Source organism: Phodopus roborovskii, unplaced genomic scaffold (genome assembly GCF_943737965.1).
Source record: "Phodopus roborovskii unplaced genomic scaffold, PHOROB, whole genome shotgun sequence".
NCBI classification, from domain to species: domain Eukaryota; kingdom Metazoa; phylum Chordata; class Mammalia; order Rodentia; family Cricetidae; genus Phodopus; species Phodopus roborovskii.
Genome location: NW_026126434.1, coordinates 27,456,062 through 27,480,539, shown reverse-complemented (window position 1 = coordinate 27,480,539; position 24,478 = coordinate 27,456,062). Strand labels below are relative to the sequence as shown.

Genomic DNA, 24,478 nt, shown 5'->3' with positions numbered 1-24,478 from the left:
TATGTTTAGCTACTTTATGAAGTATATCTAGAGTGTAAATTCCTGGGTGGCGTTCAATCTTAATAACAATTATTACCCATGTGCCTTTATAAAGTGGCTATACCAGGGTATCTGTCATGTTCTGAGAATGGCCTGGAATCACTAGAAGAGATTGAAAGCTTGGTGCTAAAGTTGCTTTCCTGTCACTAACAGTCTTCAAACACTGTGGTTTCAGTTCACACACCGACACCTTTAGAACGACAACAAAACAAATAACTATAACACTAATAATCTGAAGATGAATACCTTTCACACTGAGCCATCTCTCCAGACCCCAGGAAGCGAATTTGCTTGTATGTGTGTGTGTAAGTGTGTGTGTGTGTGTGTGTGTGTGTGTGTTTGGAGGCAGGATTTCTCTGTGTAACAGCCCTAGCTGTCCTGGAACTAGCTCTGTAGATTAGGCTGGCCTCAAACTCACAGAGATCCTCCAGCCTCTGCCTTCAGAGTGCTGGGATTAAAGGCATGCGCCACCATCGCCAACCAGGAATTGAATTTTTAAAACTATTGTCTTGAATTATCAGAGAACTGTCAATCTAAAACTCCTGTATATTGATGGGTGTACTATTAAGTATTTCCTTAAGACATCTGATCAATTAAAACACAAGGGGTCTGCTAGGGACTAACAGTATAAAAGTCCATTCTTCCCTTCTCCCTTCTAGGAATCTGCAATGCAGAAAGTGTTGCTACAGAAAGACAGTTGCATTGTTAGGGTTGTCATTATCGAGACAGGTTCTCATGTGCCCAAGGCTGACCTCCAACCTTAGTTACCAAGGATAGCCCTGAACTCCTCATCATCCTGCTCCCACCTCTCCAGTGCAGGAATTACGGGTGTGCACCACCACACTACTTCCCAGACCTGATTTCTGAAAAGCAAAACCAAGAGAATACTCAAAGACAGAGAACACAATTTTAAAACCTCTGAAATCCTTGCAACCAAGGGAATTGTCAATTTCCTTTAAATTATATGCTTGTTTCTGTATTAAATTTTTACATGCCTATTCTTAAAACTGGGATGGTTCATTTTTGGGCTCTGTAGCCTTCTCAACATAGTTCACATTATAAATGCACATTTCTCCATGACTGAACAAATGACCTTCAGTAATTACAGTATTTCATTTTTTTGTAATGTTTATGTTGCTATTATCTTTTACTAGCATCAAGTTCCAGTAAACAATCTTGATTCCAACTCTGCCTGCCTTTCTTTCAGTGAAAGCTTGTAATTGATAAGTATGATCCAGATCGGTTGGTATTTTAATAAACTGTTAAGTGAAGAATCATGCAACCAACATATACACACCTCATTTTATAAAACATGGACAGCCTATTAATTCATAGTGTGGCAGTGGGCAAGGCTTTGTCTGTGTGTATGACCATTCTAGGTTACAGTGAAGTTCCCTGAATGTGGAACAAGATCTGAACAATACAGGCGTTCAGTGTGCAGGCTCTTCTGATGAAGTGTTCTGAAGGCTACTTACTTTAACTGTTTTACTCACCTCTAAATCAAGGATACTTTTAGCATTTCTCCTAAAAATGTTTTCTAGAGTATCCTACAAGTTTTCTACCCCTTTACACATTCATTTTGTATAACTAGTGAAATAATATATTTGGAAAAAGTATACACAGATAGTTAGGTTTAAGGTAATTGTTAATAAGAGAAATTAAAAATGTAGTCCTTGGCACCTACCAGTGCTTAGACACATGCAATTAGGCCTCAGTGTTGTCAGAGGTTGGCCTGGGGTTCATAGCAAGGCCATGTTGTCCTCCCACTGGACATAAACAAGCTTATGAAACACCAACATCAGACGAGGTCACTGTATAACCACCATAAACCCAGACAAAACAAACACTTAAAAATTTCATCTAAGCTTGGATAAAAAAAATAAGGTCACTGTGCATTCTACAAAATACCAAACAGCCCCCTCTCCTGGCGGATATGGGTGAGACTGTTGCATCTTATCTTGGGTTACTCTTGTCTTACTCTGCTCTAAGCAGAATTCTTTATTCTCAAACACAGATCACCTGACATCCTAACTGTCCAACCCGGAGTAAAGCCCTGCTTGTTCAGAACCCCACCCCCAAATTACACAGTAGCCCAAATCCTACCAATACCCATTCTGACACATCCTAACATATTCCATGGTGCTCACTATGTACATTCTCTCTGGCAAGAACTGAACCCACACTGTTCAGCTGCAATGTGCCCCTGCAGTGTGGCTGGAGAGCACCCATGTCCAGGTCACTCAGGGGCATAGTGTGTGGGTCATTGCTCTGCTCAGTGGGATCCACTTGTATGACTCAGGCTATCTCAAACAACTAGAGCAAAAGCTAGTCTAGAGCTAGTTAAACACAGCCGACCACTCTGGGTCTAGTTCATGGAGCCACTGGGCCAGAAGCATGAATATTTCAAAGACTCTTCATCTTTAGGGTCTTTATCTAGCAGAAAGAATATACCAAAAATATATTCTAGAAAATTTATTCTTTTTTTTCCTAGTTGGATTTTTTTATTTTATTTAATATTATATAACAAAGTCCAATTAAATGAAAACAAACATTTATGCACAATATTTGGGAATTTGGGTATTGTTCTTTCCAAACCACTTCCTGCTGGTAAGTAGAAAATCTATTCTTATATTTGATATGGATCTCAATTTACTACCTCAAACACATTCTTATATTTGACATTCTTATATTTGATATGGATCTCAATTTTACTACCTCAAACACAATGTATCAATTTTAGGAGTTCTAGTCTATATGCAACAATTTCTCAAATAATATACATTTATACCTGGACGGCCAGTGTAGCTGAATGGTTGAACACTAGGTCTAAATGCCCTATCTCAAAAGCAACATGGGCAGCTCCCAAGAATGGAGTCTGATCTCAACACACAAGTACATAAATGTGCACATGACACACATCTGCACAATACACATAAGTAAATAAGTAAATAAAACGTATGGGAAATCCCAAGATGAGAACAATGCATTATATTTTTTTCCTTTCATTCATATTTATATAGACACACACACACACACACACACACACACACACACACACACACACACACAGACCACCCCCATCCCTAGTTAAAAAACCCACATGAGCTGGGAGGCAGTGGAGCACACCTTTGATCCCAGTGCTATGGAGGCAGAGGCAGGTGGATCTCTGAAGTAGAGGTCAGCCTGGTCTACAAAGTGAGTTCCAGGACAGCCAGGGCTATATAGAGAAAACCATGTCTCAAGAAGAAAAACAAAGTGTTATAGTTTAATCACCCGACACTTTTCTTTATAATAAAGGCTGCTTTATTAATAAATGACCACTTTAGTGACTCCTACTGCATAACTCCCTCTCTGACTTCAAACATGTTTAACTGTGGTACTGTGGTAAGCAGGTTACCATCTTAAGCACTTTTCAGTGTGCACTTGCTGTGACTACACCTACATTGCTGTGCAGCTTAGCTCTGGAATGCTCTCTCATTTTGCCCATCTGAAACATTAAACCTGATCACACACCACATTTCCCCCTCTTCCTGGCCACCAGCAATCACTCTTTCTGCTTTTTGAAATGCACCACTCTATAAACACTTAATACAAGTGGAGTCACAAAGCATTCATTTAGCATAATGTCTTTGGGAGCTGACCACTGGTGTAATATGTGCCAGACTTCCCTTCTTTCTTAAGATGGAGACATAACTGACTGTCGGGCTACACAGCACACAGTGTCTATCTGTCACCTGCTGACACTGTAAAGCTGCACCACAGTGTCTGTCTGTCCGTCACCAGCTGATGGGTACTTTGGATGCTTGCACATTTTGATCATGGTGACTAATGTGCCGTGAATATGTGTAAACATGAGGCCCTTCACACAGTTCTTTTGGATACCTATCCAGAAGTAGACTGCTGGATCATAGATGAGTCTTTTGTGTTTCTTTTTTTTTTTTTTTTAATGTTAATGACTTACTTCTAGTTTATATGTATTGGTGTTTTGCCTACATGTATATCTGTGTGAGGGCCCTAGAGCTACAGACAGTTGTGTGCTGCCATGTGGTGCTGGGAATTAAACCCAAGTCCTATGGTAGAGCAGCCAGTGCTCTTCACTGAGCCATCTCTCTAGCCCCTAATTTTTTTTTTTTTGGAGGGGGGAGGTTGAGACAAGGTTTCAGTGTAGCCCTGGCTGTGCAGGAACTCATTATATAGACCAAGCTGGCCTTGAACTCAGATCTACCTGCCTCTGCCTCCTGTGTGCTGGGCTATGTCTTTTATAAAGGTGGCATCATCCTACCTTCCAAGAGAGCAGAAACGTTCCTATGTCTCCACATCCCTGTCAATGCTTCTGTCTCTCCTTCTCTTAAACAGCATCCATCCTGGTGTGTAAGGTATGTCATCACCCTGGGCTTGGCTTGCACTGCTTAGTGACAAATGGTGCTGAGTACCCTTCCATGTCATTTGGCCACCTGTATGTCTGCTCTCCTGAAACTAGACTGGCCTTAAACTCCTAGGCTTGAGCAATCCTCCTATCTCAGCTTCCAGAGTGGACTGCAGGCATGTGTGACCCTGACCTCCCCTTCACTTTTTAAAGACTTTGTTGTATTGAGCATGTACACTGTACACCTAGAGACCAGCTCCTTCCTAGTCATGCTTTAGAGGAGCTCCTTCTCATTCTGAAAATCCTTCAGCTACTGTATCTGTAATGAAGAGGAAATGGTTTAACTTTTGTGTTGAAGTTCTGGTGTTGTTATTTCCCTAAAATTACTGCCAAATCTAATGGCATGAAACATTTCATGTGTTTTCTTCTGGCACTATCAGTTTTTGCTTATAGGTCTTGATCTTTATTCCACACTGAGTTACTAATTCATTATTTCTTAGAAACATTAAAATCTGCTAGCATGGAAGTGGTGACATCTCAGAGGGAAAGTGAACTATGCCAGACCCTAAGCTTTCCTTACACAACTAGTGTACTCCTGAACCACAGGGAAAAGGAAACACATGAGGTATTTACAGAGGAATAAGAGCATCAATGGGAACTAAAGAACCACATGGCTATACCACAGACAGTTCTTGACATTGGGTACATACCCAGTCCTTTCTAGTAAGCATATCTGACTGGTATAAAATGTCTTTCAGGCTTAGTATCATGAGATAAATACAACACTTCTTTTAAAGTACACATTAACTTTACAATATCATCAAGCAAGAGCATACATTCTGCTTCTTATAAACTCTACAAACTACAAACATCACTTCCAGAAGAAAAGCAGCTGCTGTGGAGCAGGCCCAGGGCACACGCTGTGGGCTCTTCTTAAACCTGGATAGGCTATTCACACCTAAGGTCTGACGAAACTTAAGAAACAGTACCCAGGGTTTGAGTCACGGCTGAGTCATTGTGCTCAAGTGAACAAACACCACACATAACTTCTTTGTACTTCCGTCTTGTCATACATAAACAGAGACCCTTTCATGCTATCAGATTCTAAACAAACTTGTACTTTAAATGAAAGGATATATTTCTAACAAGGGAGACGAGAGACACTGTATAAAAAAAAAAAAACTCTTCTGAACGATAACAATGTTAGAAAAACTAGATATTTAATTTTTCTAACCCCCAAAATGTGACATGGATAGACAAGAAACTTTAAGAAAGTACTTGCTTTATTTTACTTAGTACTTCACAATCAAGGAAGAATGCTTCTGAGAAAGAATGGATTTTGATAATACCACCCAAAACAAAAATAACAATAAACCCACAAGGGAAACTATTCCTCCCACCCTATCCTGTAACACACTCCACAGTGGTAACAACCAGTTCATAGACTGATTCAGTTTTTCTTTCCCAATTTCCTGACACAAAGAGGCTGGCAAAGCATTGTTTCAGAAGGTTTATATGCCTCCACGGTAAGAATTACGACATAAGTCATTACAATAGTTTTTATTGTAACTGCAGTAAAAACTTTAAAGCCAGCCAATAACCTTTTGATGTAATAACAATAATAAACACCCAAGTGTGCACTATGTTAGGCTGATCTATGCAATGGTATGCATTCTTTTCATCTCAGCATTATGAAATAGTCTATAGTAATAGCACACAATTATTTCCAGTGAAGATGATGAAAGACAGAGTCTAAAAGATAGTACAGAGAAGGTAATGGGCACACGAGCAGTGTACAAGTGCTTTATGCACATTTTTTCAATGAAGCTTTTATAGTCAGGCTCATAATAGTTCCATTTAAATACTAATGTCCAGCTGGGTGTGATGGCCTACACCTTTAATTCCAGCACTTAGTTGGCAAGGGCAAGTGGTTATGAGTTCGAGGCCAGCCTGGTCTTCAGAGCAAGTTTCAGGACAGCCAGGGCTACACAGAAAAGATAATGCCTCAAAATAAAACAGTAAAGTCAAATTAGAATCCCAAAATTAGCATGGACCTTTTCTTTTTGAAATATTTCTATGCATCCCCTTGGGAGAGGTATACTAGAAGGAATTAGTGAGCTCATAGATAGTATTTTTTTTAAAGGATTTATTTACTAATTATGCATAGTGTTCTGCCTGCAGGCTGGAAGAGGGCACTTGTTCTCATTACAAATGGTTGTGAGCCGCCATGTGGTTGCTGGGAACTGGACTCAGGACTTTTGAAAGAACAGTCAGTGCTCTTACCCTCTGAGCCATCTCTTCGGCCCCATAGACAGTATTTACACTACTTTCCCTTTGTATTATTTTTTATTTTTGATGAAGTAGCTAATGTTATAAAGTATTAATTAAAATCTAAATAGCTCAGCTATTTTTTTTTCTCTTTTTCTGAGACAGGCTTGTTGTAAAGTCCAACTTACAGTCCTATCATGCCTCCTGTGCTAGCTGGTTTGATATCAACATGACCCAAGCTAGAGTCACCTAAGAGGAGGGAACTTCAATTAAGAAAATATGCCTCCTTAAGATCAGGCTGTAGGGAGGCTTATAGGGAATTTTCTTAGTGGGAGGGTCCAGCCTATTGTGGGTGGGGCCATTTCTAGGCTGTTAGTCCTGGGTTCTTTAAGAAAGCTGAGCATAGCATGGGAATAAGCCAGTAAGCAGCACCCTCATGACCTCCGCATAAGCTCCTGCCTCTAGTTCCTGCCCTGTTTGAGTTCCTGTCCTGACTTCCTTCAGTGATGGACTACAATATGGAAGTGTAAACCAAATAAACCCTTTCCTCCCCAGCTTGCTTTGGTCATGGTGTTTATCCAACGATATAGAAACCCTAACTAGGACACCTCTCAACTGTTAGGATGAGTGCCACCACTATGCCTGGCTTGTGTTTCTTTGTTCTGTGCTTCTGATCCTCCTGCCTCCAATCTCCCAAGTGCTGGGATTACAGGCCTGTGCCACTACACCAAAAGATCAAACTCAGGTTCTGTGGATGCTAGGGGAGCATTCTAGCCACTGAACAACAGTCCAGTCCTCAGTTGTCATTTCTAATGACATAAAAAACGATGAAATGTGTTTCATTTAATGTAAGCCAAGATGAACTCATTTGCTTACTTCTGACTGAAGATGTGGAAAAAGTGTGCAAACCCTCAGAGCTAGGGAATGGCAGGAAAGCAGAGTCACGGAATTCTCAGGTGACTATCAGAAGTGAACAAGAGGGTCAAAAGGTCAGCTGCCATGTGGAATCTGAAATCTCATCGAAGGTCTCCTCATATACTGTGCTGAGCCAAAACCACTGGTCCAGTTTACAGTTTGAATGGACTGCTTATCCACACCTGACCTTATATAGATGGCTGAGTTAGGAGGATACTCTAATAGAGACACATTTTACTGCCTAGCAGAAAAAAACCACACTCATTAATACCTACTGCTCTCACAGAATAAAGCCTTATGTTTCAGGAAGCTATAAGCACACAGCAGACACAAATCCTTAAAAACTTTTACCTGAAAATGCAATGGCAACAAACATTGTTAGCTGTCTTCCTCAAAGTGGCAGGTGTACTTCATTCAATTTCAGGAAATATCTGCCAAGTCTGAATAATCATAGCCTGCCCTTTCAAGTCAAATGGTGTTTATGAAAACACTAAGCTATGTCAGTTTCCAGCTACAGTGCGGCAGGCTCCCCAAAGATGAGGGTGCACACAAGGGCTCTGCTTAGTACCGCTCTCCTACACAGCAGCAGCACCATGTGAATCTTGAGACTAGGTTTAGAAAGTGTAATAAATAATGTGCTGACTTATCAAGCCCTGGGGGTGAAACCAGACATCCCGCTTTGTATAAACAGCAAGGGAGAGACAGGGATAATACAGTGATTGCTAGCAGAGATGGCTGTCCGTCTCTGTCCTGACCCACAATGAGGGACCAGCAGCTTGTGCCTCTGCAGGTGTTAGTCTGTCACTGCAAATGTCAGTCAGTCATAAAGACACCCTCTTCCCACTGTTAAGAAAAGAACTGCTATCATGGCTTCCAAAGGATCTTGGAGACACCTAAGGAATCTGTGGGCCACACTTGCCAGGGACAGGCTCCACCCCTTCTACAGAATACAACTACAAATGAGTCTAAGCAACATTGCAAAAATTACCTCTTACCTTTGCCAAGGCTAAAGACAAATGGTTCATTTCTATCGCGACTGGAATCGAACTTCTTCCCATTTGACAATTTTCCTTTGTAGTGGACATAAACTTTGTCACCAATCATGGGGGTTTCCTCACTAGTTCCCACTCTTTTGACAATCTAGAAGAGAAAAACATAAGGGGGGGATGTTGAGCTTTTTACTTACAAAAGAATTAAAGAGCCACCCAGGCTACTCCATAGCACCCAGACAGATTTGCAAATTCATTCTGATTCCTCAAGGCTTCCTTCATTGTTGTCTCAGGAAACTCTTTTCCTAACCCTTCATGTTACATTTAATATTACTACTTACTACAACATTCTCTGAACATAATTAGGCAGCATGATCACTGCAGGAGATAGCCTGGTCTACATGGTTAAGCCTGGGGCCAGCTAGGATGAACTGTGAAACCCTATCTCAGACAAAATAAAACAAAATTAACCAGTAAAGTTCAGCTGGCCGGTTAAATGCCCCATATTCAGATGCTAAAATCTTCTAAAACACAGACATATGAGCAGGCTGAAAGTACATACACAAACTGAATGATGCCAAAGAATGCAGGACGTCTTGAACAGCCACTTAGACGGCCACAGAAAAGCTTCAAAGATGTGGCTTATTTACTTCCCTCCTTTCTAAAGATAGCTTATGACTTTACTTTGCTATTCACCTTAATGTAACAGGTTACACTTCCATTACTTGAATAACATGTAAAATCTAGACTTGGATGATACCAATAACTTGTTTTCTAGAAAAGAAAAAATAAAGACTAACTCCAAAGTGAAAAATATTTAGCCATTGTAAAATCCAGAATATTTCTTTTATTCTTGGTAGAGCAAATTGCTAATACAGTTGGTCAAGTCTTGGAAAATAAATTTCAATCCAGGCACGTGCTGGTGCAATTTAGCCTGTCAATCATCTGTGCCAAAGGGACCATTTTCAGCCATACCTAAGATAACAGTTAACATCTGACAACATCTTCTTTGGGGAGAGTTTGATTTTCACGTGAATAATTACTTGCTTTTAAATTCTTGGAGATGTGTCTTTGAAGCCCCACCGCATATAAACACTATATAAACACCACAGACTTAAGATTCCTCAACTTTCTTGGCTCAACCTCCCCCCCCCCTTTTGAGACAGTTTCTCTGTGTAGCCCTGAATGTCTTGGAACTTTGTAGATCAGGTTGTCCTCGAACTCACAGATATTCTGTCTATGTCTAAGTGGTGGGATTGTAGGCATGCACCAACATTGCCTGGTAGACCCAAATATTTTGTAAAGGAAAAAGGGCAATACTATTCTTCCAGGCTTTTCTCTCTCTCTCTCTCTCTCTTTGGTTTTTCGAGGCAGGGTTTCTCTGTGTAGCCCTGGCTACCCTGGAACTCACTCTATAGTCCAGGCTCACATCTCTGCCTCCCTAGTGCTGGGATTAATGTATGCCCTACCATCACCTGGCTTCCTCCAGGCCTTAAAAGAAAAAAAATTAAAAAAACTTAAAAAAAAAAAAAAAAAAAAAAACATGAAATCCTCAAGGGACTCTGATCCCTAACCTGCTTGTGACACTAGGGCCCGGGTGCAGTCATCAATGGGATTTGTACTTTAATGACACCCAGGCATGTAGGATGGGATTATGGCAGTCAGGTGGCCATCTGCAATAGAAAGAGGCATCATTCTGAAGTGTGGCTGGGGTGTGTGTGTGTGTGTGTATCTGCCTCACCAGCGAGATGAAACTTGTGCTTAAATCTTAAGTTGCCTTAAAGATAAAAATAAAATTAATTAATTTGAAAAATGTAAACCCAACTTTTATTTTTCTTAATTAGTATTATTACAAATTTTGCAAACAGGAAACCACTCAGGGAGGTTGACAAATGCTCCAGGTCACAGCTGCCAAACCCACAGAATCTTCACCCAAAGCCCCATATGGTGACCTGGAGGATCTAGACAGTTAACAGATGTTATACTCATTGTTTTTAGAACAAAGGAGACTCTAGCTTACTGTTTATTTAGGGGCTCTGAGTGGGCAAGGCAGCAATGTGTGCTCCCAACGGGGATGCTGTGGTCTGAAGAAAGTACGAACAGGATCTGTCCTCTCTAAAGCTTACACTGAAATCTGATTGCTACTGGGCCAGTGTTGGGACATGAGGCCTTCAAGAGGGAAGGAGGTAGTTAGGAGGAATCAATGCCTTACTTGTGTGAGCTCCCATTAAAGAGACTGGGTTTATCACACAAGTTGTGAAAAGCTTGCCTGCTCCTTGTTTTTGTCTCCCAGACTGCTTGCTTACCCCTGTGCTTCTACTGTGAACTGAACTATTTATTGCTAGATGCAAGGAGATGCAGGACTGTGTTCTTGGGCTTCTCAGGCTATAGACCTGTAAGCCAAAATAAACATCTCTTTTATGAATCACCCAGGATTCTGTTACAGAATACGCAGAGTCTGAGGGGCCTTCAAGACCAAGTCTCTGAATGCAGCACCCTGAAAAGATGAGGTTGGAGATACTGCGGACAGCCTGAAAAATCTTCAGTGTCTTGAGAAGTTTCCTAGAGTTCCAGGGCTGAGAAGCCTCAGGAAGAAGACATCATGGACTGACAGCACAGAGCAAGACAACAGGAACCCATGTAGTTCAGAAGACCAGCACAGAGGTGAGGCTCCCACATAAGCCACTGAATTTCCACATGGCAGGAACACTGGGAATATGCAAGATAAGCTCATCAGAGAAATATTAACTACACAAAACGTGTGATGACAGTCATTTAACATCTTAGTTTCAGTTTATTCACCTATAAAATGGAAGAATTTGGCCTATTTGGTGGCACAGTCCTGTAATCCCAACTACTTAGGAGAAGACTAAGGCAGGACAATGGCCTTACCTTTAATACTCCTCTATCTTTTTTGATAGTAATATCTTCTCCCTGTTCAACCACGATGGCTGCTGGGTTTTCTCCATCATTACTGGTGCCTTCATCAGTAGTCATTGTCTTTTATAAGTAGGAAATCTGCCAAAAGAAAGGTATTTTCTTCAGTGAAAATATAATTTCTTAATGCACCTGAAAAACCCCTGAGAACGGAGCTTACATAAGACTAATAGAGTTAAAACACCAGAAATAATAACAAAAGTATTTGCTGTGCTCATGTATTGATGTCATCAGATAGGTAAATAAAACATCACCCAGTTCTTCAATTTCCCGTCTAGCCCTGGTCCTAGATTAGAGGGTAGTAGTACAAGTGGGGTCTGCTGGTAATTATATTCCTTAACTACACAGGGAGAGCCTGTCCTCTCAGAACGTTAAAGCATCCTTCGACAGCCATGTTCTTTTGAGAGAACTAAGAGCTTCTCGGGTGCTCTGCTAAAGACAGGGTGTTATCAGTCAGGCACCAATGAGGTAACAGCTAAGAAACAGCAGAGCGCCATAGCTCAAGACCACTAGCACCTGTCACCTATGGATCTTCTGGAAGACTACTTTCTACCACTCACTTCCAACAGCTACAGATTGAGGTTTTAGGGGCTGGGTCTGGTGGCTCATGCTTATAATCTTAGAACTCAGGAGGTAGAGGCAGGAGGGTTGCAAAGTCAAGGTCAGTCTGTATTATATAATGAGTTCCAGGTTAGCCTGGGTATGAGACATCACCTCAAGAAAAATGAAAAAGAAAACCAAATAAAATCATTCCCCATACACAAAAACAGAGAGAACAAAGTACACTTTCCCACAGAACTCAAGGTATCTCTCACAACATGACACTAACCTGTCTTTCAGCTCCTATATCTCTTCACACAGGACACAGGCCAATAAACCAAGTCCTTTCCCGTATCCAGCCCAGGGCTTTTCCACATCCACTCTTGGACAGCTCTTTTTTCTCCCCCCACACGCCAGCTCCACTGTGTGTGTGTGCGCAGGAGTCATTTTGCCCATTCTTTCTGTACCCTTCCTTAGGTCACCTCGGGTGAACACTGACATTTATGAGGCATTCCTGGTAGACTTAAAGAGTCTGTAAGATCACAGGTATGCACTGCTCAGTCTTCAGCAGGTAATATAGACAACACTGAGGCTCTCCCTCTGCTCCTACTTTGCTACCCTCAACCTTTATCCAGAGTAGTGTCATTAGAATAAAAAGTCTGCTTTCACACAGAGATCTGAATTCAGTGGTATATTATGTATTTTTAAATACATGATTCACTTTTTTTTTCTTCTCCATTTCCCTGACACAGGGTTTCTCTGTGTTAACAGTCCTGAACTCCTGGAAATCTACCTGCCTCTGCCTCCAAGTGCTGGGACTACAGGTGTATGCCACCACCACCCCTGACTACATGAATAACTCTTATTGCTAATGTCACCTGACACTTCTTCATCTAAGGCCAAACAATGTTATCAGTAATCAATAGGCTAAACAAAAACACACTATCTACTGCTATGATTAATTTTATACTGTTCTATGACTCAGCAGAGAAAATGAAGAATTACCAATTAATTATTTCCTGAAACAGGTTCTTATGTAGCCCATATTGGCTTCAATGTGGACTTTCTCTTGCCTCAGCCTCCTGAGTGCTGAGGTTAGGGACACCATGAAACCTAGCTGAGAACTGACCACTTCTGAAGCTATTCCATATCAGGGTAAGAACAGACTCCTGCCCCTCTGTTTACAGTCAAAACCAAACAAAACAACTTCTATACTGTGAACACCCACTCTACTCCTAGAACTAATGACTGGACAGCTAAAATATAGCGTTTTAACTCACTTCCAAACAAGCTAGTTAGGTTTTCTTCAGTGTGAGAGACTTCATGTACTGAAAGATCTTCAAAGGGAACACCAAAATCCGAGGGCAAAGCCCCCGTTCTTGGTTTTCTAGCACAGTTTATACCAGAATAAAAGGTCCAAATGTTTGGCTCAGGGTAAGTGAACAGCTAGAACAAACTGTTCTCAAACAAACAACAAAAGTTAAGTACCCAGTCTACATGATGCTGGACTACATAATAAGGAAAATCAGACAAGCTCCTGGAAACCCAATGCTTGTGACATATTTTCTGACGCTTGGGAACTTGTGTGAAGCACCTAAACAGCAGGCAGATGGTCTTTTAAGATATCTGGAGGGACAGGTCATGGACTGTATCCATGGGAAATATGCTTTGTAGGTTCTCAGATACACAGACCTCTATCAACAGAACACATGATCAAAGCATTGAAGAAATTAAAACTACTTAGTGAAAATTTGTTGAAAAAATAATCTCCAGCACCACCCCTGATTATCTATCCAGAAAGGAAAGGAGAAAGGACATTCCCAACAGAGTGATAGAAACCTTTTAACAGGTCATGGCATCATAACCAAAATCTGAGTAGAGAAAAACTTACTGGCTCTAATGGTTTCTGAATGCACAATGGCCCCAATCCATTAAAAAATAAACTCATAAGGAATCCAAGGTGCTCCAGAAGTGCTGGCCATGCCACATAATGGAATTCTACTGAGGTCTTGGTTCTGAGCACACACATGCATTTGACTGTGCATACCATCATACCAAGCAACACCAAACAATACTGTTTGCAACCCCTCTGCTCAAACTAGAGGCTATTGCTCTCTACCAACAGCAGTGTTTTTGCTGCACACACAAAGTTTCCTGCTCTTAAAGAAATGCTGTGGTTTAGGGACATACAACGAGAACCTAGTATTTTCTTACTACCATTTCTCGGCATATAATATCAAATTAGTCTATCTTTGAGTTGGATTGTACTAGACAAACGAGTGGGTCCATCTATCAGTATGCATATTTGCTTTAATGTTTAATAAATAGTACAAGTATGTGTATACCAAAGATTGTTTTCAAATAAACCATTAATAACTTATCAATAAGTGTTCAACTTGTATTTTATACACTCATATGTCTGGGATTGCATAAGAATTTCTTGGGCAAAAAGCGGTCATGAGTGGGAGCAATTTAAGAGACCTGATCTAAGCAATACCCTTTTTAATAGGTGACATTCATCGCAACCACACCCTGTAGCAGGAGCAATGAGACAAACTGCCTCTCAGTGATGTAATGGGAGGTATAGATTACTTACGTACTATTTCTTTTAAAAAATATTTAGCTGGTCTGGTGGTGAATACCTTTAATCCCAACACTCGGGAAGCAGAGGCAGGCAGACCTCAGTGAGTTCGAGGCCCACATGGTCAACAGAGCTACACAGAAACCCTGCCTCAAAAGAAAAAAAAAAAAAAAAAAAAAAGATGAACTGGAAGGCTGGAGAGAAGCTCTGTGGTTGAGAGCTCTTAGGACTGAGATTTGATTCCCAGCACCCACATGGTGCCTCACAACCATCCATAACAGGAGATCTGACACCCTCTTCTGGTCTCTATGGGCTCTGTATGCAGATGGGACCCAGATACACATGCAATACACCAATACACATAAAACTAATTAATTAATTGATGAAAAAGAGAGAAAAATGTTTTCTCTAGCCAGGTGCATGCTAGTGGTGGCAGCATACTCTGCCTGCAATGGCAGCACTTGGGAGATGGAGACAGGAGGATTCAGGGGTTAAGCATTAGCCTCAGCTACACGAGACACTCTCAAAAAGAGGTCAGCCCTAAATACACATAAGCAAAACTATATGACCTCAGCAGGTTGTATTTATAAATTTATACACACACATAACAATAGCAATTAAAGAATAAGGGCACAGATTTGAGAAGAGGGCATGGGAGTAACTAAAAGAGAAATGGCGTAAATACAATATTCATATATGAAATTCTTAAAAGAGAGATAATTAAGTTAAAAATTAAAGAGGAGAAGAAAAATTTGGCTTGCTATTCAAATAAGCATCAAATCCCCACAAGCCAATTTGTTGGCTCTGTAAGGAACTTACTCAACATTTAAGGGAATACAAGTACTATAAATCTCAGGAAACGTCAGGAAACAGTATTGCTGAGTCCATATGAAGAGAACTACCAGTTTCAGATTTCAAAGCCAGATAAATCTTAAAGAATAAAGAAATAAACCAAGCCGGGCAGTGGTGGAACTCACCTTTAATTCCGGCACTCGGGAGACAGAGGCAGGAGGATCTCTGTGAGTTCGAAACTAACCTTGTCTACAAGAGCTAGTTCCAGAATAACCTCCTCAGGCACAGAGAAACCCTGTCTCGAAAAAGAAAAGAAGGAAGGAAGGAAGGAAGGAAGGAAGGAAGGAAGGAAGGAAGGAAGGAAAGAAGGTAGGAAGGAAAGAAACAAGCAATTTTCCAAATTATTTCCCCTGAATTTAAAAAAAAAAAAGGCAGGATAATTCTTAAAATCCTTTAAGGCAAACTGAATAAGTTTCCATGTTTTCCTAATGGAGTCTTGTACCCTTTCCCCATCCTAGTTTTATTCTGGATTTAAAGTCACTCTTAACCTAATGCTATTATTAATTCATGATAAAGCCTATTGTAATGCACCAGTGAAAGGGGGAAATTGCCAGTCAGTGAACACCTGGGATGGACATGACAATGAGCAGACATCAGTGTCTCATTATCAGGGGACTGAAAACTTGAGTTAACTAACCAGATGGCTAGACTTCCCAAATGAGAAGCTATTTCACACTTTCCCCATGGCCCATGCCACAGTGACTATACCAGATCACCACAAATATGACAGGAAAGTTGGCAGAAAGACAAAAAACAAAACAAACAAAACAAAACAAAAAACAAAAAAAGAAGGTAAGAACTGTCTGGCATCCTTATTAGAAGCCCTGAAAACCAGTGAGTGTTTCCAAGCCACCTGAAGCCCCAGTGAGCAGAGTGGTACACAGCTGTACCTTCTTTTGCCAGCCCCTCAGGTTTCATCTCCATCCTCACAGGTGTATTGACTCTATACACCAACTTGCTGACTCTCACCATCTTTGTCCTCTGCTTCTAAGTCTTATTGGAGAGATGTCAGACCTTTTAGTCTTATCCTTCTGGCTTCTTACTAATTCTGCTAGCACTGTCAACCTTAGGATCACCTGCAGAACATCTAAGATGCTGTTGATGTCTGGACTCCAGCCCCAGGGAGCTGGGTTGAGTGACAGGGCACCAGGTATCAGGACACGCTGCATGGTCTCAGCCATTTCTCATTTCCTATTGCTGTCCTTTTTGCTCTATGTTGGGGGGAGACTTACTTTGATGGAATTTTTAAATCATCATTTGGTCAGTAGCTATGACCAAGATTTTGTTTAGTCTGTTCCAGAGACTTCCTTAAAATTAGTAATGTTTTTCATTTTTCCATGTTTTTTATTAGTTGATTGCTCACTTTCCTTAGCACTTTGTGATTTCATGGCTGTAACCTCACATCTTTCTGCAGACACTACTTAGAATAAGAAGACATTTCTTAAGAATAAGTGTCTGAGCTGGGCAGTAGTGGCACATGCCTTTGATCCCAGCACAGACAGGTCGATCTCTCGAAGTTCAAGGCCAGTCCTGTCTATAGAGTGAGTACCAGGACAGGCTTCCCAAGCTACAGAGAAACCCAGTCTCAAAAAACAAAAACAAACAACAGTATCTGACTAAAGGTCTTAACAAGGCAAACACGAAGTGCTGAATTTGTGTATTCCCTAGTGTCTTCAAAGGCACTGGGCAATGGTAAAGATGGGAGAGGGAAGGCAGAGTCTCCTGAGTTTGGAAGTTAAACAGAAGATGGATGAATAAAGACACCAAGATGACAGGTGGAAAGTTTGGTATTTGCAGCAGGGTTTTAAAGGAAAATGAGTGCTTTGGGCAGAGGGATGTGAAGGTTTAGCTGTGTAAAGGACAAGTCATGTTTAAATTCATAAGGGAAAGAGCCAAGAGTGAATGAGAAGTAGTGATTCAAGAATGTGCACAAAGCCAGGTGGTGGTGGCACACGCCTTTGAATCCCAGCACTCAGTAAGCAGAGGCAGGCCGATCTCTGTGTGTTCGAGGCCAGCATGGTCTACTAAGTGAGTTCCAAGACAGCCAGGGCTACACAGAGAAGCCCCATCCTGAAAAAACAAAAGAATGTGCACACATTTCCCCATTAAGTAGCCACAGACTGCATAAGTTATTTTAATTATTAGTTTATTTTATGCTCATGGATATTTTACCTGAATGTATGTGTACCACATACATGCCTGGTAATTAAAGGACCAGAAGGTGTCTGAGATGAGTTACAGACAGTTTGATTGCTGAGAATTGAACCTGGATCCTGTGGAAGAGCAGTCAGTTCTCTTAACTACCAAGCAATCTCTCCAGCCCCAAATCAAAGTGTTCCTTACGAAGGTGTTCATGAAAATGTCTGAATATTTAGAAATTTGAAGTATAGAATGTCCCCAATCTATAAAAGGATGAGCTACATGTCTGTGCAGCTGACAATTATCTTGCTAAGCCTAGAAGCATTAAACATTCAAATCACCAAATTAGGAAAGAAATCTTTCTTAAGTAAATGTTGATTCAAAAAGAACACCAGTGTGTGCTGTAGGTAAAGTACATTAAAGAGAAGATCATTGTGGTAGATAAAGTGCATCACTATGGTGCCTGGTCATGACTTGTATTCTAGGCACTGAGAGTTAGTTACTGATGAGATTGCAGGCAACACAAACTGCTTATATCAGAATGTGCCGATATTCCTGCAGTTAATACAGTTTGCAGATAGATGTCTATAGATTGACCTGATTACAACTACACAGGCATAAGACACCTAAATGTCAAACATTTGTTTCCATCATCATTTCCCCTTAGGGTTAAGATGGCTACAAATACCATCTATATGGAACATGAGAAACCTTACCCATTGCACACAAACAGCCTTGCAATGCAAAAAAAAAAAAAAAAAAAAAACAAAAAACAAAGAAACAAAAATGGGAAAGCAGCCCAACATGGCTTTTTTTTTTTTTTGGTCAGTTTTTGGTTTTGTTGATGTTTTTTTGAGGCAGGGTTTCTCTGTGTGGCTTTAGCTGTCCTGGAACTCACTCTGTAGACCAGGTTGGCCTCGAATTCAGAGATCTGCCTGCCTTTGCTTTCCAGTGCTGGGATTAAAGGCATAGGCTACTTTGGCCCAACCACCTTTTTTTGTTTTGTTTTGTTAACCAAGGGTCTCTGTACATAGCCCTGGGTATTCTGGAACTCAACTCTGTAGACCAGGCTGCCTCTAGCTCACAGAGATCCTCCTGCCTCTGACTCCTAAGTGCTGGAACTAAAGATGTGTGCTGCCACAAACACCCAGCTACTTGGTCTTTCATTTCCACAACATATTAAAACTGCAAGAAAACCTCGCCAATCACTGAAATGTTTTCTCTAAAATGAGACTCAGACCTTCACAGTACTTGAAAGTTAAGTAGCACAGTATAAATACTGACATATGTACTAGCATCGTGTCCCTTTGCAGACGATGTGTGAGTATGTGCACTCTCCCCATCCCCATAAAGCCACTACCACAATCCACACAATGAATAGATCTGCCATCTGCAAAATTTTCCTTGTATCCTTTTCTAGTTCCTTCTTTCCTACCTCAGGTCTCTAGGCAGCCTTTGATCTGCTTGCTGTGTAGCTCAGACTGCACTTGAACTCAAATGATTCTCCTGCTTCATCTTTTAATGCCAGGGTTACAGGAGTGTCACCATAACTAGTTCCTTTGTTTTTTCTTTTACTTATTTTACTTCAGAAAAATTTGATACATCCAAAGCTACAAAGATTTTCTTCCAAAAATGTCATAAAATTGTGCTTTACTTTTAAGTTTATAAACAACTGTGTTTACTTTTTGTAGGGAGCACAGAAGTCTGTGTGCTCACAGACATGTGCTAGGGAAACCCAGAATGTTAAACACAGAGAGTTGTCCCTTCAAGGGAAAGAATGCAAAACCTGTTTTCCACCCAGAAGGCTGGGTGCTTTCTAGCCTGTGTAGCTTGTATGTCTGGAAGTGCTATCTGTATGGCTGAGGACTTCCCAGCATTGGCCACTCTTCATAACTCCTTTTCTGTTAGTCTACAGAGCCTAGCTTATGGGAGGTGTCCCATGTACTTCACAAAAAGTCAATGTAGTTACGCCTGATCTATATTTAGATTATTTTGTTTCTCAGAGGTTTCATGAACAGTTGATACTTTTTCAAATACAGTTGTTTCTGCTCACCAGGGTAAAATCCACTTTGGATGGCATTAATCATCTGTTATAAACCTCCCTTCTAGGGCTCCCATTACAACTAAACACTATAATGGTCCTGCTTACTATAGCAAACACTAAGAAATTTTACAATTTATGAGATATTAATCATGATTCTGGAATCCCTTACAATCCACAGGGTCAAGATATAGGGTTAAGCTACTGTGGAATGATGATGTCAAATACTTAAACAGCAAATTTTAAAAATAAAAAGGTGTTATACATACCCACCTAAACCTCCACATACCAAGGTGTATATAGTATGACAAAGATTGTTTTCTTAAATACAAAGATCAATTTGCTCGAAAACTTGTTTGTGAAAAGACAGACTTTTTTCTTTTTAAATTTTATTTTTATTTCATATGCATTTGTGTTTTGTCTGCATGTATATGTGTGTGAAGGTGTCCGCTCCCCTGGAACCGTTACATTTACGAGCTGCCAAATGGGTGCTGGGAATTTAACTCAGATGCTCTAGAAGAACAGTCAGTGCTCTTAACTGCTGAGACATGTCTCTGGCTCCCCAGCAGTCTTTTCTATTAAACAATTTCTAAGGGCTTTTTATTATTTTATGTATGTGTTTTGACTGCATGTATGTCTGTACATTATGCGCATGCCTAGTGCCTGTCAAGGTCAGAAGGGGCCTTTACATCCCCTCAACTGTTGTACCACCATGTGGGCTATGTTCTTAAGGGTCATTATTTGTCGTCCTCCCCCGCCCCCGCCATCTATTTGTTCAAGTTTGGCATTGTGATAACCTTGGCATCACAGAAGGAGCTAGGAAATACTCTCTTTGTTAATTGTTATCCAGAAGTCTGTGCAAAACTTATGCTATGTTCTTTAAAACACCTGTAGATTCCTCAGCGAAAGCCACATATGGCTTAGTTTTCCTTGAAGTACTTCAACATTTCTCAGGCTATGCATTGCTTCTTCTGAAATAAGCTTTGTCATCTTGAATCACTGTCTACTTATTGTGTAAAACAACTCATACTATTCTTTATCTTGTTTTTAAACTGTGTGCTCTATAATTTTGTTACTTTCACTTCTGACTGGTAATGTATGTCCTCTATCTTCTTGTCAATCAAGCTAGAAGTTCATAGACAATATCTGTGTTTCCCAAGAGATAACTTTTTACTTCATTGACTTTCCCTACTGTTTTCCTATTTTACTGGTTTAAGCTTTTATATTTGACCTGTTTCTTCTGTTTATTTTAGCTTTTGGTTTTCTCTATCTGGTTTCTTAAAAAGTAAACTAAAGATACTTCTTTGTGACTTCACACTTTTGAATTTTCTTTGAAAATTTCCTAACTATAAGTCACAAATTTTAATGACTTATTTCTAAAGTCAAGTATTTTTTCTAACCTTTGAGTTTCTGAGAGATGTATTCCTTTCTAAAGCTTTATGATTTTCCCAGGTATCTTTCATTTAATTTTTTTTTTTTAAAGAGTCTATGTAACTTTGGCTGGTCTAGAACTGGCTATGTAGGCCAGACTGGTTTCAAGCTCACAGAGATGAATTTGCCTCTGTCTCCCAGGTGCTGGGTTTAAAAGTGTGCACCACTACACCCAGCATATTTTTTTCCATTTTATATGTATGAGTGTTTTGCCCATGTGTATGTCTGTGTATCATGTATATGCCTAGTGCTCTCAGAGGCTGGAAGAGCTCTTGGAACTAGAATTACCGTATTTTACGAGCCTACCTTGTATGGTTTAACTAACCCAGGACCTCTGGAAGAGCAGTCAGTAGTACTCTTGATGGATGAGCCATCTCTCCAACCAACAACATTGATTTTATTTTTTTACTTTGTTTGTTTATAAGACAGGCTCTCACTTATGTATCTCTGGCTCTCCTGTAGACCAGGCTGGCTTTGAACTCAGAGATCTGCCTGCCTCTGCCTCCTGAGTGCTGGGATTAAAGATGTGGGCCACCACAGCCTGGTGACACTTTCATAAGAACTAAAATAATGATCTCTTTTAGTCAGTATCTCATGTGAAACTGAAAGTGCATTTGGTTGATAATGGATAAACTATCATAAATGTCAAATCAGGCAGTTGGCTGATAGAGGTGTATTCTAAATCAGTTTCTGATGCCCCCCCCAAGAGGGGTTGTTTGCTGTTCTATCAGTTGATAAGAGAGAGGTCAACTTTGTAGTCTCCAACTATAACTAGTGACCTCTTTTGCAGATTCAGATTCATGTATTTTGAAGTTCCATATATAGGTATGTAATATTTCAAACTATTAAATATTTAGGACTGATGACCCCTTTAAAACAAGAAAGTCTTTATTCTTAGTAATCTTTTTTTGTTTTTAACATTTATGTGTAGGTATATGTGCATGTGAATGTTGGCAGAAGCCAGAAGAGGCCATCATACCCCTTGTAGCTGGAGCTATGGGGGTGGGGGTGAGGCTGCTATATTCGGCTATTCTGTTTATACTAATAAGGCCTCAAGTTTTCTAATTTTTCTCCTGCACTATTTTGTCTGCTACTAATACACTGCAGGTATCACTCTACTGTTCAAATGGTGTCACAGTTTTCCTATCTGTGTTCAACACTTTCAATCTTTCCTGTATTTTCTTGAAAGAAAGAAAAAAAAAAGGGAATACAGTTATAACAACTACCTCGATGTCTACTAATTTCAACATTACAGTCATTTCTGGATCTGTTTCTATTGACTAGTTTTTCTTGCTTCTTTGCAAGCCTGGTGAGGACCAGGTATTTTTGTATTCCTCTAAATGTGGGACTTTGTCCTGGATTCCAGGCCTGTTCAGAAGCTTTGAGAGGATAAAGGAGTCTTCCATTGAGGGCTGTATTCACACACCACTAAGACAACTGCTTCTGATGGTCATTGACCTATAAGGCTTTCCTGGTTTCATTGGTAGTAACTTAAACATTTTTGTATGACACATGTCTTGCTGCTATGTAGCCAAGGCTGGTCTTGAACTCACCATCCTGAACACACCTGTCTCCTGAGAGTATAGGTGTCTGCCACCATGTCTGACTCTGAAAAGAAACAGAAGTTGCTTTTGGGTGGCTCTTTCTCTGAGTGGTTCCTTTTTTTTTTTTTTTTTTTTTTTTCTTCCCTTAAAGACAGTTTCTCTGTGCAAGTCCTAGCTGTCCTGGAACTCGATTTGTAGACCAGGATGACCTCAAACTCAGAGACCCACCTGCCTGTTTCCCAAATGCTGGGATTAAAGGTGTGCACCACCACCACCACCACCACCACCACCACCACCACCACCACCACCTGGCCAACTGAGTGGTTTTTACAACAACCGAGCAGTGCTCATTTTAAGAGCAAATGGGATAGTGCTCATTTTAAGAGCAAATGGGATCCACACATTTCTGGAGCTCCCCTGAGGAGCCCTCTCCTCTTTCAAGGCCACCTACCTATCCTCTCTAGACTCCAGCAGACAAGTGTTAGGAACTAGCAGCCAGCTGACCCCCACCCCAACGATGGGCGGGATGCTCATGGCCGTGTCATCGCTATGTCAGCCTTGCCTGGCTGCCAGAGGACTCAGTTAAGCATGCGCAAGCCCCCTTTTAAAGCAAGCGTGCCAAGTGCTTTGCTCTCTCTGGTTTCTCTCTTGCCCCCTCCCTGCGCTCTCTCTCTCTCTCTTTCTCTCTCTCTCTCTCTCTCCTGCTTTCAGTTGGCCACCAGCTACCCCCTCTTTCTCTCCCTTCTCTCAATAAACTCCACATGGGCGCTGAGTCTCGTGTTTGTGTTTCTTAGGCATTAGCTGCACATCAAAAGAACAACAACAAGAACTCTAGGAATCTAGTGTAACTGCAGGTTTTATCTACCAGTTTGGTACCCCAGAAACCACTTTCCCCTTTGCTGCTGGCTCACTGGTGTTTGAAGCTGCTGTCTCATGTATTTTGTCTGGGGATTTTTGTTTGCTTTGTGACTGTAGCCAGAAGAATAAATCAAATATATCTATATTTTGGTCAGAAGCACAAGTCAACAAACTCTACTTTTCAGTCAGAAAAAGATATGGATGAAACCAAGTGGTATCTCAACAGGTAGAAAGTGTTGTGGAATAGAATATTTGTTCAACTAAGTAAAGATGTTTTAATTTGTTTGTGTTGCAGAATAACTGTTTAATTATGTAAAGATGTGTTACATTTGTTTATGCTGCATTTGTTTAACAATGTACAAATGCACTGCTGTTTCACCTTGCCTAAGGCACCTAACTGGTCTAATATAAAGCTGAATGGCAGGGCTGTCAGGCAGGGAGAAGAAAAGAAGGAATCTAGGCTCAACAGAGAAAAAGAGGGAGACAGAGGCTAAGGAAAACAGGAAAGTAGACCATACATAATGAAAGAAATGAAAAAAGCCTCAAGGCAAAACATAGATGAAAAGAAACAGGTTAATATAACATATAAGAGCTAGCTAAAAAGAAGCATATGCTAGGACAAGCATCCATAACTAATCAGTCTCTGTATCATGATTTCAGTGCTGGGGATCTGAGAAAGCCCACTACCACAGTATTATATATAATAAACATTGCTGAAACAAATATAGTCTCAAATTTGAAAAGTGTAGTTTTTCCATGACACAAAGTCTACTACTTTAACTGATAATAAATAAAACCTTCCAAAATATCAGGCATTTTATTTTGAAATGCTAAACAATAACTCTATAGGAACCTGGATAACTGAAATCATCACATTTTGTTTTTTCTTTTTTTCCTATTGATTGATTGGCTCTTTGAGATAAAGTCTCACTATGTAGCCCTGGCTGGCATCAAATAAGTGATCCTTCTGCCTCTGCT

General features: G+C 40.5%; 1 protein-coding gene across 2 annotated transcripts in view; it reads right to left on the bottom strand.

Moving 5' to 3' along the window:
* The window catches only part of Fkbp5 (FKBP prolyl isomerase 5), an 80,028-nt gene that overhangs the window by 32,938 nt on the left and 22,612 nt on the right, over nt 1-24,478 (bottom strand). For both annotated transcript variants that reach the window (XM_051187117.1, XM_051187116.1), the window contains exons 2-3: nt 11,470-11,595; nt 8,584-8,728 (exon numbers count right to left, since the gene is read on the bottom strand). In XM_051187117.1, coding sequence (XP_051043074.1) covers nt 8,584-8,728; nt 11,470-11,574 — 250 coding nt within the window. In that variant the 5' untranslated portion in view covers nt 11,575-11,595. The remainder of the gene's footprint in view (nt 1-8,583; nt 8,729-11,469; nt 11,596-24,478) is intronic.